The 21,066-nt window shown below is 45.4% G+C and overlaps 1 protein-coding gene across 1 annotated transcript in view; it reads right to left on the bottom strand.

Annotated features, from left to right (window-relative positions):
* The window catches only part of TIMM17A (translocase of inner mitochondrial membrane 17A), a 96,420-nt gene that overhangs the window by 42,679 nt on the left and 32,675 nt on the right, over positions 1–21,066 (bottom strand). Inside the window, exon 3 of the mRNA XM_086923113.1 lies at positions 15,126–15,189. Coding sequence (XP_086779239.1) covers positions 15,126–15,189 — 64 coding nt within the window. The remainder of the gene's footprint in view (positions 1–15,125; positions 15,190–21,066) is intronic.

The raw sequence follows: 21,066 nt of genomic DNA, 5'->3' as shown, positions 1-21,066 counted from the left end.
ACAGGTGTTAAATGGTCGGGGGGCAGTGACAAGGCGTCACGGTTTGTTGGGAGCGGAGGATCTGGCATTGTTATTTCCACATCCTCTGCCCTTGGCGCTGTTCCCACAATATCCACCCCGGTTATTCTTTGTATAGGTGGTTTGCGTGCTCCCTTTGCTGTAAAGGCTTGCTGTAAGGCTTGTCCTCTAGAGGCTCCCCTATTACCGGAGCGACGAAAGGAACTGCCCCGAAACTGCTGTGACTGCAGAGCTCCCATGGATTTTGCCGTCTCTGTGTCCTTTTTAATTTTTTCGAGGGTTGTGTCTACCACGGGACCAAAAAGGAAGTCTGGGTTAACTGGCTGGTTGAGCAAAGTTGTTTAAATCTCTGGTTTAAACCCAGAGATGCGGAGCCATGCGTGACGTCTCAACATTACACTAGTGTTAATGGCCCTAGCTGCCGTGTCTGCTGCATCCAGTGCACATTTGATGGATGCATTAAAAATTAACTTCCCCTCCTGTATGATCATTTCTGCGCCCTCTTTGTAAACATAAGGCAGATGTTGCAACAGCTGTTCTAACGTGTCGAAGTGAGCCCTATCGTATCTAGCCAATAGGGCCGGTGTATTTGAAATCCTCCAAATATTAGCAGCCTGTGCTGCCACCCGCTTTCTGGACGCTTCCAAGATCTTTGATTCTTTGTCCAGAGGAGGAGCATCACCACAAGTTTGCGAGCTTGCCCTTTTAAGAGCATTGGCCACTACGAGGGAGTCCAATGGAAGCTGGCCTTTGATGTAGGTGGGGTCACTGGAGCAGGCCTATACTTTTTTTCAATCCTAGGGTTGATAACCCTTGCCTTTGTGGGCTCTTTGAAAATGTCCGCAGTATGTTTGAGGACGCCTTTTAGCATAGGCAATGTCTTTGTCGATCTTTCAGAGGTGGAGAAAGTATCAAATAAGAAATCTTCTTCCACAGGTTCTGTGTGCATTTCCACGTCATGGTTGAGGGCTGCCCTTTCTATCAAAGCGTTAAACGCCGCCGTGTCTTCAGTAGGCGAGGTTTTGACATTGTAAGACTGAGTGTCCGGTGCAGCTTGTGGATCATCAGGGTCTACAGCATCAGTCCATTGCTGAGGTTCTTCCTGATCAGTGTCAGTCTGATAAGTGAAGGCCGCCTGACCGTATTCATCACCCACGTCCTCCTCGCTTTGCGCTGGAGAATATGCCATTTGTTGTGAATAGCTCTCAACATGTTCAAAGATAACTGGTGAGGTGGTCGAGTCTTTTTTCCATTTAAGAGGGATTTTATATGCCTCCAAGGGATGTTCAGGTGCGATCTTCTGTTTAAAGGATGGTGAGCCTGCCCGATTCAGAGTCGATGAAGAGTTTCGACTGGTTGTCGTACGAGGGTTCTTGGAACACAACCCCCTCAGGGGTGGACTTTGAAGGCGCGGACACTGTCTTGGATGGGTCGGTGCCTTTGTGGTGCTCGAGATGCTTGGCTCGAGCCGTCGGTGGCAGACCGTATTTAATTGGAGGGTGGCCTGTGGACGGGCCGACCTTCTTAAAGCTTGCCGTAGTGTTCGATCCGAGCTGCTTCGGCGACTCACTAGCATGCTTGATTCCTTGCGTCGACTCGAGCTCACGGTGCGTAGCATGCACGACCTTGGGCGTCGATGCAACCTGCTGCTTCGGGTCGGCTTTTGTCTTCGACTCGAGAGCTTTGCCCAGTAGTGGTTTGAACGCTGAAATCTTTGGCTTGACAGCCTTTTTGGTCTGGAGACCTTTGGTCTTGTCGCCATGCTTGGGCGTCGACGCCGACTGCGTCGAGGTGACGTGCTTGACTGTAGAACCTGGCTTCGGCGCCCCGGTCTTCGAGGCGGCGCCCCCTTTCGACCCCGAAGGGTTGCTGACAGTCTTTGACTTGACTGGCGTCGACGTCGATCCGACGACCACTTTTAGTAGTTTCGGTTTTGGCTCCATAGGTTTCGGTTTCGATTTTGAAAGATCGACCGATGGCTACTTTGAAGTATTCTTAGCCGGGCCTGGACGCGGGGCTATAGAATGTGGAGTAAGATCTTGGCTAAGGCCTTCCGGCGATGCCTCGACCTAAGCCGTAGGGAGCGAATTGTCAGTAGTAGGCCCAGCTACTGCGGTTGGGCCTGGCTCATCACTGGAGTCGAAGAAAAATAAAGGAGGACCCCTCACAGAGTTATAAGGGACTGGGGGGAAGACAGTAGTCGAAAAACAACAATGTCCCAACTAGGTGGACAATAGAGGATTGTCCTATTTTAGTGTTAATAGTAGGGGTATAGTGATTAAACAGGCATGCCGTGAAATCGGCGGGAAAGGCAAAAGGTACAATGAGATGTGTTTTAATTATCGAAACACATCAGTTTCGCACTATAGCATTCAGGACAATCATCATGGGTTATAACAGATTCTATATAACTATTTGTAATACTGTCAAAAGGCTAGGAATTTAATTATTGAGACTGGTCACGATGTATGTTTGGTAAAACTATGTTTCAGATGTATTCACTTAATCAGTGTACAGTTCATAATTCATATCAAAACATTGTTAAAAACATATCACAATAGATATTTTAATAATACAAAAATACATGAAATACATGATAAAAACAAGAAGAATCAAAAAGGTTGACGCAGCGTTTCGGCTTTCTTTTAGTAAACCTTCCTCAGGACTGATTCTAAACAATTAAAAAACATTAAAAACACAGAGTTACCATCCATTTTTACGCTTAAACAAATTTTTCATCTTTGTAAAGACACATCTCCCTTTCTCAGATTGTCACACTAATGTTCTACAACTTGATGTGGTAATACCCGTTTTTTTACACATATTCAGATTGGGCACCAGGTTGAGGTCATGTTCCACAATATCGTTTTCTTTTACATTATTTTTTCTAACATCTCTGTACACACATTATTTAAAAAGCTTGTTTGCCTCTCCCTTGGAACTTAGTCCAATGCTGTCAACCCCATGGCATTAACACTAAAAAAGCATGGCATATCGTCTCATGCATGCATACCTTATTCCAAATGGAGTTTGTTGCCCATATGGAGAATGCTGGTTAAACATTTATTGCACACTGGGTGCACATCAATGTGAGGGTATTTCGAATTGCACGGGGCACCGTTTGAACGGGCTCTGTTCCATCGTCGTTGTAGTTTGGGCCTTTGGTGTCGAAAGTCAAAAACTGCCTTCGACGTCCGGTTCGAAGAACTGGAGAAAAACAAGCACCGAACGAGACAATACCGACGCCCCGAAGGCCTTTTGGCCTTAGTAAAGAGTTATAACAAAGTTTCCGAACTGGAGTCGAGAAAGTACATCCGAACCCAATGGCGGAAAAAAAACAATCTGGGGATGGAGAGGATGCCCATGCGCACTGTAGTCCAGGGGAGGAGCCACCTATCTCGTGATACTTCGAAGACTCTTCCAGGACAACAATGTGCAATCATCCGGGCCCAACACTAGGCGGCGATCTATGCACAGATATGAATTCAGCAGCCCACATGCCTCGAACACATCTTTTACGTTCCCATTCTTTCTCTATGGTAACTCGCGTGTGTGTTTAGGCACTGCACACGCATCCTGTGGGCCTCCTGCTTCCCAAATCTTGGTAGCTCAGCGTAGCCCCAGTGATTCCCTAGGCCTATTCACTTTCCGTGTAGTGGTCCTTGTACCACTATTGTAGTATATGGTTCAGCGTGCCCCTAGGGCCCTACTTTATTTTGTGTAACTTATTGTATTTTAATTGAATATCTTGTATTGTGCTTGTGCCTCCGACCTCAAAGAGTTCAGAGGGTTTGTCTAGAAATAAATAACATATATTTTAAATATATCCTGTGTGGTGTCCTTTCATTTGGTATTAAAGGGGGTTACATATGGTAAAACAGCTGGCTTCACATGCCCTCTTGAGTTTAGCCTAAGACTGCTTTGTCCACGCTACCACTAGGATAGCTGGTCTATAAGATTGACTTTACAACCATCACCATAATGGTTGTTTGGACTGGTGCAATGTGCTCACTAGAATAGTGAACATCATATACCAGGCCAACTTCTCACAAATGTGATCCAGGTAATCCAGCATAGCAGCGTTTGAATGTGCAATTTGGTTTGATATAATTCTGTATAGTAGTTCTTAAAATGGTCAGCGATAGAGTTAGGGGCACTTGTTGGTTCACCAGTTACTGAACTAATCTCTATGGGACTGTTGCCTCAAACCTACCCTTCATTACGGCTGCCAAGGTCCAGCGGGACGCTCCCCCTCTCTGTATGTTCTCGGGTGGGTGTACTTTCCCAAGAGTTTAACCTCCCTGTCAGCTTCGTCATGGTACTCTTTTAGTGTGTCTTTGAGCTCATCCTAGACTTGGTCATTGTCTCCCCAGAGGGCTTCTCGCTCCAAAGTAGCTTGTTTCTTTTCAAGGGATTCTAAGCACCCTCTTATAGAGTGTAGGACTCCTGAGTGTTTGGCGATTGCTATTCATCTAATATAAACCTTAAAGAGTTCCCAAATAGTAGCGAATTGAGGTACCGAACCTAACCTAAAAAAGGTCTCAAAGGCTTCTGACAACTCAACCCTGAAGGTGTTATCTAAGAGTGCATAGGAAGGCAACCTCTACCTAAATGGGGCAAGCCTTTTCGGTGGACACTCCAAGTCTACAAATTGGTGAGTGGTCGGATTACGTGCGAGGGAGTGCCTCAGTGCCACGTAATGCGTGTCTCAGCGAGCCAGCAGTAAACCACTAATCTATTCTAGTGTGTAGCTCATGTGGGGCAGAGAAGTGTGTGTATCCCCCCCCCCCCCTCGCCCCTAAACTGTGACTACCATCATGCCCAGCTCAACAATCGCATCTTCAATCACCTTAGCCTCTAATGATTGACGCCGGACAGGGCCCCCAGATCGGTCAATGGCTGGGTTCAGTACACAGTTGAAATAACCACCCCATATCTGCAGATCGGGCTTGACAGTTCCCATGGGGCACTGGGTGAAGACTGGTTTGCATATGGCTAGGTTCAAACTGGAATGGCATGGTGAGCAAAAATATGATGGATATAGGCTCAGATCAATGTACTGGGGTGAATGTATGACATTGTTCTGCATTCTGTCCATCAACTGTTGTCTTTGCATTTATAAGCGGAGGCTTCTCCCCTGGGAGCCGCGTTGGAGTGCCATTGAGAGGGAGGCCTTTGCTGTGGTTTGGTCCCTGATGAAGTTGAAACCATACTGGTTTGGTATTCACGTTCTAGTGCAAACTGACCACAAACCTCTCAAATGGCTAATGCAAATGATAGGTGAAAATCCCAAGCTCTTGAGGTGGTCCATCTCCCTACAGGGACTTTATAGTGGAACACAGACCTGCGACTGCCCATGCCAATGCAGATGGACTTTCCCGGTTCTTCCACTTAAGACATTGAAGATTCTCTCAGGGATAGGTTAGTCTCACCCTTTTTTGCTGGAGTGGGGGGAGGAGGGGGCAGGGGGCAGGGTTTGTGTAAGTAAGTGCTCTCTTTTTGCATGGTTGCCCTCACTTTTTTCCACATTGCTCATTTACTTCGACTGAGTGTCACTCAGGTTTCTGCCAAACAGGTGCCCAGGGCTGATGCATAGGTAAGACACCCCTGTAGCTGGGCGCACTTTACCAGGGTTGAAGGTACAGAAGCATGAGCCCTGTACCCCTACAGTGTCTAAGCCAATTTTTAGGTATTGTATGTGCAGTACGCCATTAGGAGTATATGGTGCTGAGAGTTTGTCATTACGAACTCCACAGCACCATGATGGCTGAAAGGTTTGGTATCAAAGTTCTCAGCAAATTAATCCTACTCATCAGTGTGGGATTTAATGAAAAATGCACTCAGAGGGCACCCCTGAAAAACAACCTAATATTTCTGTCCAGGATGAGACGCTGTTCACCAGCTGCCACCACCAGACATGCTTCTGGACCCCTGGGTCGAGAGCCTGCTGCTCACAGGGGTCTAAACCAATGCACATCCTAGGACGAGGTACCAAGCCTCCTCCCCCAGGCTGGGCAGGTCCACGAAGGGAAAGCTTCAAATGCTTGCCACGTTTGTTAGCTTCCCCAGGCCTTTTCGTGCTTCCAGTAACTTGCCTCCACCAGTTCTGTCCCCCACTTCGGGCGGGAGAACCAGCGGGAAAACCAAGTGAAGAAGGGAGGTGTGCCCACCTTTGCCTACCCCACCCCACAGGTGGGGGAGGCGAGGTGGAGCACAACTTTAAGTCCCCGCCATCTGCAGATGGGGGAGCCCAGCCAACCAGAGTGAGGCATATGCCCCCTCCCACTGGAGGGTGGCATAATAGGGAATGTACCCACCCCAGGGAAGGGACCCATTGGTCCCAACCTTTAGCTGCCAGTAAACACCCCAAAATCTAGGTTTTAGGGGCTACCCCGAACCTTGCCTCCTGACCAGGAAGAAGAGAAGAAGAAGAAGGACCAAATGTCCATGCAGAATCGAAGGAGAGGAGGACCCCCAATGACTTGGCCCTAGCCCTACTGGCCTGTCCCCACCTCGAACCCGCTCCAGTGCAATCCCGGTTTGTCCTGCAACCAGCGAACTAGAGAACTAGGAGGTCCTACCTTGCCTTCCACCCCTAAGATTTGCTCCCCACAGAATCTGGCCTAAGCCAATACCTTGAGGCTACACCACTCTGCACCAGACGCCCCTGGCGCAAGTTAGAGAGGCACAACACCACGAGGTGGTCTCCACAGTGATTCGGACCAGAGATCTGGTGATCTCTGACCTGCCTCGACACTCCCAACGACGCCTGCAGTCTCTTTCTAGAGGACCGCAACAGGAACTGGTAGGAAAACCGGATGCCTGCACCAAAGCCCCACAGCCTTGGGTGGCCCAACTGACAGTGTCCCAGCATCCCAAGGCATCCCAAATTACCTCTCCAACTGGTGGTCACCTCCAGAGGATCTTCAACCCCGAACCTGTAGTCTTTGTTGAAACCTGCAAATCCCCACTGCAAACAACAGGGTTACCAAATCCAAACCAGCACCCTGCACCCAGTCGCTCACGTTGCCGCTGCGGGTATACTTTGTGTGCTAAACTGGAACCCCCCTTTGCCCTGAGCCTAACACCAGGAACTTTGCTCCCACAAACTAGTGGCCTTCTCGTGAGCAGCCACCAACCGGAGGCCTCGCATCACCCATTGGATAATATTGGGCCTCAGCACTCCGTGGCCCTAGTTCCTCTGAGCATGTTTTGAGAGTGCATCCCTCACCCTGTGGGAACCCTGATTCTTACCTGAGAAAACCAACTCCCACAACAAAGTACTTACCTGTTGACAGATAACTTCATTTCCGGCCATAGGATATCTTAGAAACTTTTTCACAAGAAAAAAGGTCAAACTGCAGAGTTGGAAAATCTATGAAAACCGATACTATTGTGTTCTAATAACAAAATTGCATTTACTTACCTTTATTCAGATGTCCCAGTGTAATATCCAGGTTTACTACCCTGTGTAAGAAAAGTATTCTGCAAAGCAATATAACAATATATGTATATGTACAGTTTTTCCAAGTATTGCATTACAAGTGACTTATCTGTAACCAAAACAAAGTATATATAACTGCATTCAACTGTACTGTTTACTTCAAAGCTTAATAACCACTTACCAGCAAACAGCTTGACTTGGTTCTCAAAATAAAATAACTTACTTTTTTTATACAAGCAAAAAATTGATCTAAGTTCAGTCTTTGAGTGTGCGGCATCATTTACTGCCTGAGTGTCTACAACAAATGCTTAACACGACCCTCTGATAAAGCCTTACTGCTCGCCCACACTACCACAATTAGAGAGTAAAGTTTTATCTAGTTTTACCTCTGCATACCTTTGGGGTTCCACTGGACTCTGTACACACTATACCTCATTTTGGTATAGTATATACAGAGCCAGCTTCCTACAACTCTGCATCAGTTTCCTCCAGAGGCAAGGAGAGGCTAAAAAAGTCTAGGGAATCTGCCCACTTACCTTGTACTGTCCATGCACAACGCCCCTACATCACTAACCCAGTCTGAGTCCACGAAGGTCGAAAGTGCACCATCTGCCGAAAAGCTCATGCCATGGCAGAGTGATCTGTGAAAGGGCCAGCAGCGCAGACTAGCCTCGGCATCAGGACAGGTTAAGCACAGAGAACAGTAGTGCAAGCTTCCATCACACACAGAAGGTTCACTCCGACACGAGAAGTGCAAAAATCTGCCACTCTTAAACCTATATAGGAATCTGTGAGTAACAGGCCTGTTGTCAATAATCCTCAGACTGTTCCACAGACACTGGTTTGTAGCTTTCCCCAAGCGGCAAAGTAAACCTGAGAAGCGAAACTCAGTAGCTGGAAAGGCTAATGCTAGGTACCTCTGTGGTGATATGTTGATATTCCAAATTGTTTTATTTTAGGAATCATTTCAAGAGATTCTGCATAGTCGCAGGTTGTAGTGTCCACACTTTTCCCCAGTCCCAAAAGGACCAGATCATTGCACATAACAGGGTACAGTCCACTGCAGCATCCCAGTACTTGCTGGTAACTGGACATCCAGCAGAGGTCAGAGGCTCCACCGACACAGCCCCGATTCCAGGCTTTCATTCCCAAGCGCCACATCCCGGGGACACTGACAAAAACTCTCAAAGACAGCTTGATATGTTTGTGTCTGGATTTGAGGACGCTGGCCCAGGTCTGTCCAAGCACAAGTAATTTCCAAACTAATACTTCAGGCGCGAGATCTAATCAGAGAATCTTGGCGATCCTTCTGCGACAAAGGCGAACTTCAGCAAGTGGGTGAGCAGATCTTCTTGTGGAACAAGCTTGATTAGGGCTAAAATAAATTCTCACCAATAACCCACCCCCTTGACTGTGATCCAAGTCCAATGTTGAATTCTGGGAATGCTGACAAACGCCACAATGCTTTCTAAACTGAGTAAATTCACCACTGCCACTCTGACAGCAGATGGTTCGTCCCAGATATTCCCTGTTAGTGGCAAGTGCAGAAGGCAGGCCCTCCGGTGGGTTCTTCCAGGCAGGCATCTGTGATAGCACAGGGGTCACCGTCCGCGAAGTACCTCATCACAGCACTTCTTGCTCCTCCGATTGTTTCCGAAGAGACCTCTGATCAGCCTTTGTGGGCTGCTTTCTCCTGTAAATCAGCATAAACTGAGGCGCCTCCTGCCCAGTCCAGGTAACGGACTGGATTGGTTCCTTGCTGGAAATGAATGTATTTCAAAAGAAGTTTCATCTCCAAAAGTGTGTGCACTTCGGGAAATCTTGCACTTCGATTTGGATATGAAATGATTCTTACCCCTAATAAACAATACATATTTAGTGGTTTTATTCCTACCTGGCCATGAAGCAGTGAGATAAGCCTAAGGTTCACCTGCGGGATACATGACGGAGACAGAGAAGTCTACAGGGGACATCACTTCTCTAGTCTTGAAATGCCTTCCTGAAATAAGTGCAAACCAGGGCACAAGTCCTAAACAAGCATTTGCAATGTAATTGGTTTCGTATTTGCAAGAGTTTGAGCTATTGGCATTGTAAATGCCAAAGCCTTTTATTTATGCGTTTTGAAAACCTGCAAGTGGTGTGAAAACACAAAGCACATAAATAAAAGGCAATGTCATTTACATCAATTAATCACAAGGAGTGACTATTACCTAATCAATTTTGCCAAATATGAATTTCCTTCTGGACCCGAAGAATTTAAAAGAAAAAATGTCTTTAAGCCATATATTGTCAACGACGTTGCGATCCGTTAAAGACTCCAAGTTTATCATCAGGAGGAAAAAAAAGGAGTATCCAAAGCACAGAGAAGATCCAAGGCTTCCAGCGTAAAGACAAAGAATTGAAACTTCGGGGGGATGGGGGGGCAGTGGAACTAATCGGAGTGTGGTCCACCTACGCTTTTATAAGTGAGGTCAATTGGCTAGATATCTCCAAGAGCTAGAAATAGTGACATAGAAGGGGAGTACGTAAGAAATCCCACCTCTGACACACAGCGCTGGATCCAAAGAAGCATGGGTTGGGGGAAGTTACAATAAATGAAGAACCAGAAAAGTCTAATGGACAAGGGGGGAATCGGAGACAGAGCACAGTGGTCAAATCAGAAGGGTTGCTTGATATATCGGTTACTGAACAAGTGTTAGTTGTGTCCCGGGACCCAATAGCAGTCGGACTTTTCTGAACATTCTGCTTCAGACTCTTACTGGAGAAGTTCAAAGGACTTTATTTCCCCCTTGTCTCCAGCAACTCCAGTCCCGGGACACACTAAGTGTTTTGGCATCCTGTGCTGTTCGATAACCCATCTACCTTTGTAATTTCTAAAGAGCCTTCATTCAGAGTTATCTGCTTTTGATTTCTGAAACCATATTAATAGTCTAGCCGCTCTGTTTAAGTTGAAAAAGTCTGATGAATCTCGCAGTGCTTTGCCTTGTGAGAAGGATGACTAAAATAGATACACTCCTTGTGGAGGTCTTCTAAATTAATCCTCAGATTACCACAGGTAGAATCCACCAGGCCTCAAAAGACGCTTTTTGTGAGGAATCAGACACCATTTTCCACCATCAAAAATCATGGATATATGAAGACAGAAATATGTTTCTATGAGAAGACTTGATGACAATGTGTAAGTAGAACACTTATCTGAAGAAGACCTCAGGAGGACTCCCTTCACACGAGTGAACTAAAAATGTAATGTATAGTAACCCCTGTGTAGTGTTTGGGCTTCTGCCACCTGACTCGAAGTTTTTTATAAATGTGAACCACCTACTAGTACTGCCACGAATACAAGGTGCAGTTACAGTGGTACCAGATTGTGCCGTGGGGGACTTTGTTGCTCCTTTGCTTAACCTTTGTCATAGGGTCCCCCAAATTCCTTTACAGACTGATGCATTCTCTATCCTGTAAGGTCCTTTGTTTACATTTTAGAACAAATTCACTCTTACATACCTGGAAGGCAGATCGCAAACAGATGTGGTGACGGTATTTCGTCGCTTTCTTTTCTCCCACAAGAGGGACACTTCACAAAGAGTGATAACATTATGACAGGAAAAAACAGGATGAAAAGCTACAAACAAAATTAATCTCACAAGGATTCTTAGATGTTAAGGATGTCAAATTGAGTATAATATCAGAAACCCGGAGAGAAATTCCTCTGAAAAGTAGGGAAATACCAGCCAGTGTGTTTAGAGATCGCATTCAGTTTGAAGAACTGACTCTTTGGCAACTGCCAGTGCTAGGTATAATGAGATATTAATGCCCATCAGGCTTCATTTTTCCTTACTTTTTTGGGGCATTTTTATTTTTTGTCTTTTTTTATTTAATAGTCAAAGACCTTTGTGTTTGATTTGGAGTGTGCTGCTCTGTATACCACATGCTGGACTCCTCACCCTGTCTGTTTGGTATCCACATACAGTTTGGAATTATTCTAACATTTACAATTATCTATGATTATCAAAAGATGCAGAAGGATGGGTTTACATTTCACAGTTTTTACTTTCCCTGTACTGAGTAGAAACATCTATAAAAGCACATATGAAGCAAAAGAAACCATTGATGCATCCACAGCTGCATACAGAAAATACACACAGAGGGAGCCAGCAAGTACTCCAGCCTGTATATGAACTTTCTTTATAAGCATTAAAGAAGGAGGAAGGATTAGGAGGGTACCAGTCTGGAAAGCAACACACTTTATCAGTCTTATAAGAGGTGATTGATAGTCATAGAGAAGCATCCCTTCTGGTAGCGTCAATTGCCTTCATTCAGTTTCTTTTTCAACTTGAGACCAATGATCCCTGTTGTATAGAGGGCATTTCAGGTAAACAGGGGGCTGGAAGGCATGAAGAGGCTGTGTGGCAAAATAGGGAGAGGTGAAAAGAGGAATTGGCACTTGAGGTGTAGGTCTTTAAATCACCTCCTATTTTGCTCCATATAGAAGAAATGGTGGGGTGTTCAGTGGTTAGAGGCGGCAGACCCGGAAGCTGAGATCGCGGGGGGACCAGGGTTCAATTCCCAACGCGGCAGGGCCTTGGGTCAATGTCCGCGGACTCGATAATTCTCGACTCGGCGCCTACTCTAAACTTGGGCTCCACTCTGCAACTCTGGGCAATAGCTTGCTTAATCTTCACAACAGCCCCTTCAACGCCAGGGATGCCTGGTCTCACCTTGGGGGTACCCAGGAGGGACCATCTCACAGGGAAAGCCAGGACGGGTTCCCCAGCGGTATACAGCGCCGGGACACCCCGGTGTGGGTAGCTGTGCGCTTTACAAGTATACCACATTTATGTGCAGTGATGGGCTATTGCCTAGTGTTAGGGAGGGCAGGCGCCTTTTTCATTTATTTTTTAAGCAATTTAAGATTGTGTTTTTTAATCTGGCCAGTTTTGCTCCCCTCCACTATGCTATTCTCAGTTCTTTTGCTCTACAATGGAGACTAACATGCCTAGGCCAATTTTTCACATACTGTGTCAGAATGCACACCCAGAGCAGGACAATTTACTTTGTGGTAATACAGGACGAGAAACCAGGTGCTTCTTTGCACCAAATGTACTCTTATTTTGGCAGGGGCTGGACCTAATGGAGGTATAGCTCCACCCAACTCAATCTGCCCCTATAAGTCAATATGGATTGAGGGCCAGAGGACGTCAAATCAGTTTACATGCTTACAGTGCCACCAAGAACAGAATGGTAACAATTTGTATTTGTTAAGCGCAACATTCATCCAAGTTAGAAGGTCCAATGTATGCCCAGCCGTATGGATTTGTCCCTTAATCCATTGTTTTAATTGCAGTATCTGCATGTCACTTTCTAAGTGTTTCACCATTGGGTCCATAGAGTTTTCGAGGTGAACATTGAAGTCACCAATAGCTAGAAAGTGTTTATGTTTTAGGCAAGCAGGGAACAATTGGGACAACAGGTTAGAGCTAAATTTTAACTTGTATCAAGGAGGGTTATAAATCACTGCCCCTCCGAGAAGTTTTTGCTCACCTTGGTCACTGAGAAAGCCAAGATCTCATGTTCACCCAGTTGGGTCATTGAATCAGGAACACAGCTAAAGCAATCTTTAAATAAGACAGCAATACCCCCTTCCTTTCTTCACTTCCTGCCCTGTTTTAATAGCTTATAGCCTCCCAGTAGGGCGGTAGCAATTGCAAGAGAGTTGTTATCATCCAACCAAGTTTCTGTGATATATGCTAGGTCAGTTTTTACATCCGCTAGATGTTCTAGGATTTCTGGTTGTGCTTTTGCTAGTTTCAAAAGCATCTCTCTGGAATATTGGTGGCAAATGTTTGTTTTTTTAGTGAAAGGTGCCGTGTTCTTGGCCCCCAGGGTGTAGGTCTGACAACGTTCAGATAACAGCCATAAAATGGGTAGAAAACAAAATCCAACTTGGCTCCTCTTAATCCCTTGTAATGCGTGGGTAGGAAAGAACAGAAACATGTTTAATCATTTTTTAAAGATAAGCAATTCTGCCACAGTTAACTGGCGATTTCTTTCTTAGTCCAATACAGATTTCAGAAATCAGGACTAGATAGGGAGAGGACAACTCATCCCTTCTGCAGCGACAGGTATTCAGCTAACCAAGAATCTGAGAGACCTTGAAGGCATAAGGGGTTCGCCCCATTACACGCCTCTTACAATCGGTCAATTGTGTGCAAGAGCAGCACCTTGTGATACTTCAGGGCAGGATTCTACCTGCAGGGGGTGAAATTACTTCATATGATCAAAGTAGTAGGTCTTCTAGGTACTGAATGCCCATTTAGCCAAGAATACCAGTGAAACTAACGCCATCTGATCAGCAAGCAGTATTATTCAAGATAGGAGTGGTCGTATGTATAAATATACATATTTTCAGTTTTCAATTAGAGAGGCCTATTGTCTCAAGCAGTATGGATAATTTGATTGGGGGATTTCGGAGGAAACCTTCATATGCACCTTGAGGGAGCTGCAGCATGAATTTCCGATGCTTTAGAAAGGTTACAATGTTTTAACACTCTCCTAAGGAGGATATATGGAAACAGAATAGGAAGCATTCCAAAAACACTGCTAAAGCAAGGGGCTACAAACATTTGAACTATGCCCCACAGAGGAAGTTGCAGTTTTGACCAACGGTCAAAGTTGAATTTAGTTTATTCCATCATAGGACATAAGCTGCCTTCCATCATAGTTTGACATTCATTTAGTGTTTACCTTACAAATCTTGGGGAGTTTTCAGCTTTCCGGAAAAAAACCAGAGGCCACTGCTCCCTAGAGCTCTACCAGTGATATGCTGAAACGTGGGTGGAGGTAGATGAGGCGTGAGCAAGCCTGGCACTCGGTTGCAATCCCTATCATGGATAAGAAATGTTATCTTGTGGATTTTCTATTCCCCACGTATATCAAAGTGGGATTAACCATTTCTACTTTGCCTCCTAAGTCAGCAAAACGTGTGGGCTCTTTCCAGTGGGGTGTGTCAACCCCCGCATGTTTATATTTGAGAAAAAACTGTCAGGTGTTTTTCCTCAGTACAGACTACTGATGTTCCACTCCGTTATATGCCTTAGAGAAGCTGAAAGTAAGAGGGGACAAGGAAGTGGTTATTGTAGGAATCCCTGCTCTGAGGGTGGGGGCAAATGCACACAGTGAGTAAAATGTGGGAGCAAAAGTGTAAGAGAGGTAGAGAAAGAAAACGGGACAAGAGAGGCAAGGCTGAAAAAATGTAATGGAGAGTGTGAGATAATTACTGGTGAGCAGGGACATGGGAAATGAAGGTGCGGTATCAGTGAGGTGTTGGGTCAACATGTTATGTCCTCAACATTATGTCCGAGCCCCCTAAGCATGAATTTATCAAAAGTGACTGCATGGTGTAGTTCAAGTTTGATGCTCTATTTATACTGAATGTTATTCCAGCACATCTGGAATTTGTACTGCCTCGCTGTTCATAAGGAGAAATAAACTGCAGCACGAGGTTCTGGGCATACTACTAGTAGGTAAGGAACCCAAAACCTCCACAGTCATACTTTAAACCATCACAAATATGTATTTATATAGTTGGGACCTTTGGCATGCCAGCTACACACGGATACCTAAAATCAAAGTACACTGCATAATAGGGATAGAAAAATATGATTACCTCCTAGCTGCGGTGCTCTTGTTTTAATTGCCAACATGCTCCCTCTCAGGCGATGATTGACTCCCTAAAATTAAAACAAGTAAATGTCACAACCACACAGAAAAAAAACTGGATGGGAATACATGTTAAAACTGCTCACAGTGCATGCAAGAACTCAATTCATCTTAAATGTGATCAGTTGTACTAATGTTCAATTTTGACAGAAAAGGAGACTACTGACAACACCACTAGATCATTGAATTATCTTATCATTAAAAGCCTCAATTTTTTAATACATGCCAAAAAGTACTCAATGCGATTATAGAGCCTCCTTAGATCACATATATAAATGAAATATAGAATCAACAAACAAACAATCTGTTTTCAATAGAAAGTCTAACATTTCATATTTATCACAAAAGGTTATTACACACTCAATCAACCAACAATAAAAATCCAAGCCCAGAGTAATCATTTTATGGAAATACAAAATTAAGAATTCCAAGTACTGTAAACACTTTCCAATGGGGTGTGTCAACCCCCGCATGTTTATATTTGAGAAAAAAACTTTCAGATGTCAAAAGGGAACGTTGCTGACTCAGGGGGATTTTCACATGGTGAGGAGTCCACAAGGCAGATGTATCTATCAGCAGTCAGTTTCTATCTCGATAGGACTAAAGACTATCTTATGGATGATCAGCTCTTCGTGGGTTTTGCTGGTTGCAAAAAGGGCAGAGCAGTGCACAAGCGCACACTTTCCAGATGGATAATCCTGGGCATCAAGATTTGCTACTCTCTGGCGGGTAAGGACCCTCCTGAGGGTACCAGAGCTCATTCAACTAGAGCAAAGTCTGCAACATCTGCTTTGTCTAGAGGTGTTCCTGTTGAGGACATTTGCAGAGCCGCGACTTGGGTCTCCGTCCACACTTTCACGAAGCACTACTGCTTAGATACCGAGGTGAGGAGGGACGGCCACTTTGTGCGATCTGTCCTCCAAGATTTTCTGGTATAGCGGAGTGGACACCCTCCTCCGTAAGTGGGGACTGCTGTGGGACTCTATTCACAAGGTGAGGAATCCACAAGGCAGATGTATCTATCAGAAGAACAAGTTACTTACCTTCGGTAATGCTTTATCTGGTAGATACAGTATCTGCCTGTGGATTCCTCACTGACCCACCCGCCTACCCGTTGTCCACTCTGCTGTACTTGTATTTATGTATTCATATGCATGTTTATGATTGAAATTTATATTTGGTTTACAAACCTTAGCTACACACTGCGTGTGTGCAGTTTTTAGGATTTTATGTACTGTGTACAGTGTATATGTATATATCTTTTGTCATTGGTCCGTCCCGGTGCCTCGAAGGCACGGAATAAAGAGCTGAACTGATGTCATCACGCCGACGTAGGCCTAATAAGGAGTCGGTGACGTCAGACGGAGTCGCGCGCGATGCCGTGCTCCTATGACGTCGTCTACGCCGGCGTGCTACAAAGAATTTTCCGAACGTTGCTGACGCAGGGGGATATAGGTATTTCCTGAATAGAAATGTCGTGGTTTATCAGACATTTCCAAATACTTTGCTCCAGCGCAGAAAGTTGTTTGGATCTTGTTCCTCCTTGCTTTAGAAGATAAAACATAGTTGTGGTGCTGTCTGTCTGACTGAGCACCGAAGAGCTCTGGATTCTGGGCAGGAAAGCTTGTAGTCCCAGAAACACCGCTTTGAGCTCCAACATATTTATGTGAAGCTGTGCTTCGCACTCTGACCAGTAGCCCTGGATCTCCAGCTCCTGAAGGTGCGCGCCCCATCCTTGCAACGAAGCGTCCGTCGTCATCACATATTTGTGATTCTGAGGTACAAAATTCAGACCCTGATTCAAGTTCTTCTGAACCTTCCACCATGACATGGCCACCTTCATACGGTGAGTGATGGTAATCCGATCTTCGAAGGATCCTTTGGACTGAACCCACTGCTCGTCTAGATTTTCCTGCAAGGGTATCATTCGAAGACGGCAGTTTGGAACCAGTGGGATGCAAAAGGACATCATCCCCCAACAAGGATTTGTACATCCGCACAGAAGTTAAACTTTTTGTCTGAAGGGATGTTGCGAGGCCCATTATTTTCCTCATCCTTTCTTCGGACGGGTATGTTTTCGTATCCTTGGTGCATATCCATGCCCCTAGGAATTGAATGCCATGAGCTGGAATCAGTGAAGACTTTTCGAAGTTGGTTCTTAGGCCTAACCTATGGAACAGGCGGATGCAGCGCTGAAGGGACCTCCTGGCTCTTGTGAATGATGGACCTGTCACCAGCTAATCGTCTAGATATGGGTAAATGCAATGCCCTCTTAACTTTAAGTGTGCCGCCACCGGGTCCATGCACTTGGTAAACACCCTCGGGCCGATTTGAGGCCAAATGGCAACACCTTGAATTGAAAATGGCGACTCTCCACAGCAAATCTTAAATATTTTCTGTGCTTCCGATGAATTGGGATATGGAAGTATGCATCCATGAGATCCAACAAAGCCATGAAGTCTTTCCTCTTTAACATTAGGAGGATCTCTTGTAACGAGAGCATTCGGAAGAGAATTTTCTTTATGTATTGATTCAGATCCCTCAAATCCAATACCTGTCTCCACTTCGTAGTTTGTTTCTTCTTGAGGAGGAAGAAATGCGAATAGAAGCCTTTCCCTCTGTGTTGTTGAGGTACTTCCTCTATAGCCCCTTCTGCAAGAGTGAATGGACTTCCTTTTGCAGCTCCTGACGATGTTGATGGTGTCTGAGCACCGGGGGATGATCTGGTGGCATTTACACAAACTCTAGGGTATGGGCTCTGCTTATTACGTCCAAAAACCATTTGTCCGATGTTATGAACATCCAATTGTCAAAGAAGAGAGACAGATAGTGGTCGTTTTCCGGGATCTGCTGTGTGGGGAGTGCCGGCATGAGATCAATGTCGTCTGTTAGATTGTTGATTCTTTCCTCTATTGGTGGACTTGCCCCTATATTGCTGCTACAAAGAGGTGTTGGAAGGCCTATATTGATTGCCTGTATTGTATTGCCTATATCCTTGCTGGTTATAGGGCTGATATCTGTTGGATGGATATGAAGATCTCGGATAAAATTGACCCCTTGCACCTCTTTTACGAAAAGACTGGAACCTTCCTTGCTGAAGGGATCCCAGCGCCCTAGCCGTATCTGTATCTGACTTGATACCCTGCAGCGCCTCGTCTACATGTTTGCCAAAAAGATTTTTGCCGTCGAATGCCATGTCAACAATCTTCACCTGCACCTCCGGACGAAAGGATGTTGCCTTCAGCCAACCCTGTCTCTGAAGTGAAACTGCTCCTGCCATCTGCCTGAAGGCCATAGAGGAAACATCCATGGCAACGTCAATGGATTCCGAGACAGACTTTGCCCCATCGCGGAGGATAGCAGCTGCCTCCTCTTTCTTATCCTCCAGTAGTGCAGCCAGAATGGGTGCCAAATCCGACCACATTTGCCTGTTGATACGGCCATAGCATTGGTTGCTTTAATAGTAGAGGCTGCCATGACCGCAAACCTCTTCCCGGCTCCATCCATCCTCCGTCCTTCTTTGTCTGGTGGAACCATCGAAGTAGAAACCGGATTCTTTGAATTCCTTTTTGCCGCTTGTGTCACCACCGACTCCGGTCTTGGGTGTCCTATCAGACAGGCCGGAGAAGACTCTGGTGCTCTATATTTCTTTTCGATTCTAGGAACCAGACAGGCCAGGGAAGACTCTGGTGCTCTATATTTTTTTTCCATTCTAGGAACCAAAACCGCGATGGAAGCCGGTGTCTTCAACATTTTTGAGCCCTCATCCCAAATGTGAGGAATAATCGGAATTGAGCGAGAAGATTTCCTAGCGTCATCAGGTTGCTCATCATCATCGGTTTCCGTCAGATCGTCCCTGATTGTTACCACTGGTGGTGATCTCACAGACTGCATGTGAGGAATAGTTTGGATCCTCGGAGGCTGTGTTGTAGGCGCCGGCGTAGATGACGGAGGCGTATTCGCCTCTGGAAAACGACGATAATAGTAGTTAATCATGAACCTCGGGTCAGAAACCAGAGATACAGGTATGGAGACTTCTTGCGACTCCTCTCGCGATTCTTCTTGTTGCTCATCTTCCTCACCATATTCACAAGTCTCCTGGAAAGATTCATACCTTGAAGATTGAGAATGAGCCCTCTCCTTAAAGGAAAACATTTCCTCTTCATCTGTGTCCTGGCTTTTTATCCTAAGTTGTGAAGGGCTATAGGCCACTCCGGACGGCTCCTCCCCTTATGAATCCTGCTCCAGCAAAGAAGATGGGGGTAGAGGCGAAATCTGCGTCCACAACGTGAATTCTGCAGATTTGCTTATGGTGGCCGAACCCCTCGACGACTAAAATGAGTGAATGGAGATCAAAGTCTTCGACTGTGGTGATTTAAATGCCTTTGCCGTTGAAATTACACTCTTCCTCGACGGAGTCGTCGTCGACATAGCCATCGTCGACCGAGCCGTCGTCACCAAAAGCCATCGTCAACGGGGTCGTCGACGACTTCGTCACTGATCCTGTCGTCGACGTAGTCGTCGACGGTTTCCTCGTCGGCGGGATGATCAAACTCGTCGACGTAGTCGACACTGCCTTAGTTCCTGTCGTCGACGCGCCTGCCGTCGTCGAAACAGTCTTCGTCGACGGTGAAGTCGTCGATGGAGCTGAAGTCTTTGCCACAGATTATACAGTAGAAACCAGGGAGCTGGTCGACGGAGCAGACGCTTCTCCTTTCTGACCTGACGGCTTCTTGAGGGGAGTATGAGGGAGAGATGACACCTCCTTCCTCTTTGATTTAAACCTTCTTAGGCTCCACCTTTTCCTCAGAATGTGAGGCCTTTCTCTTTTTAGGTGTTAAGTTAGTAGACTCCTCACCAGAATCTGAATCTGATGCGGCCTTCTTCTTATGAAGCCACAACAGCAAACAAGCCTCTCTGTCCCTCAGAGTTTTATCAGAGAAGGTTCTACAATATTTACAATCCTTGGCCACATGCTTTGGGTGAAGACAATATAAGCAGTCCTTGTGAGGGTCTTCAGAGAAAAGCCTGGCCTTTCCACAGGATCTGCAATGCCTGAAAAGCCTCTTTTTAGAGCTTTCAGCCATAATGAAAGAAATAGGTACTCACAATACCTTAATCCAGATGATAAGACAGTTGAAAATAAAAGGTCAATAGTTCACACAGGAACAGCAAACTGAGCAGAGCTCAGGGAGACTCCTTTCTCACACCAAGGAAATCTGAGGCAGGAAGATTCTGCTGGGGAGTGTGAGGGCAGGGCAGCAATGCTGATTGGCTGACTTTTGGACCAAACAATGAGAAGGTCTGGTTACCAAATAGTAAAGTCCATATGGGCTTTTCTATGCAGTTTTCTTCTCTATGATACTGCTTTGGTCATTCTGTTACCGTGAGACTCCCACCATGACGACGGGGAAGATACAAGCATGTGAATCTATGAAAGATGGAATACTGGAGAATACAAAATTATGAATTCCAAGTACTGTAAATACTTTGAGTGGGAGCATTCTTTTGTATCCAATGAAGACAAGTGATATTAACAGGGAAAGCAGTTGTAGTGGTTTAGGGATCTATGCACATCAAGAACACAGGTCGCTTAGAAGAATTAGAAAAAAGCAGAACACTTGTTCCCTTTTTTAAAAAAATATGTTTTATTTAATTTTGCCTAGAGTCAGAACAAACGATACTTTACATTGTCCTTATATCTAGACTTTTCTACGGTATCACCATACAGATACACAAAGAAGGGGAGAAAAAAAGAAAAAAAAGGACCAGAAAAATAATACATAGAAAGAAAGGGAAATGATCAAGAAAGTTTAGTGCTGGCCAGACGAGGTCCTTTCCACCTTTTTGATTGAGGACCCTTTGCCTTAGCAACTGCTACTTCACAT

Source organism: Lissotriton vulgaris, chromosome 5 (genome assembly GCF_964263255.1).
Source record: "Lissotriton vulgaris chromosome 5, aLisVul1.2, whole genome shotgun sequence".
Lineage (NCBI taxonomy): Eukaryota > Metazoa > Chordata > Amphibia > Caudata > Salamandridae > Lissotriton > Lissotriton vulgaris.
This window is presented reverse-complemented; position numbering and strand designations above follow the sequence as displayed.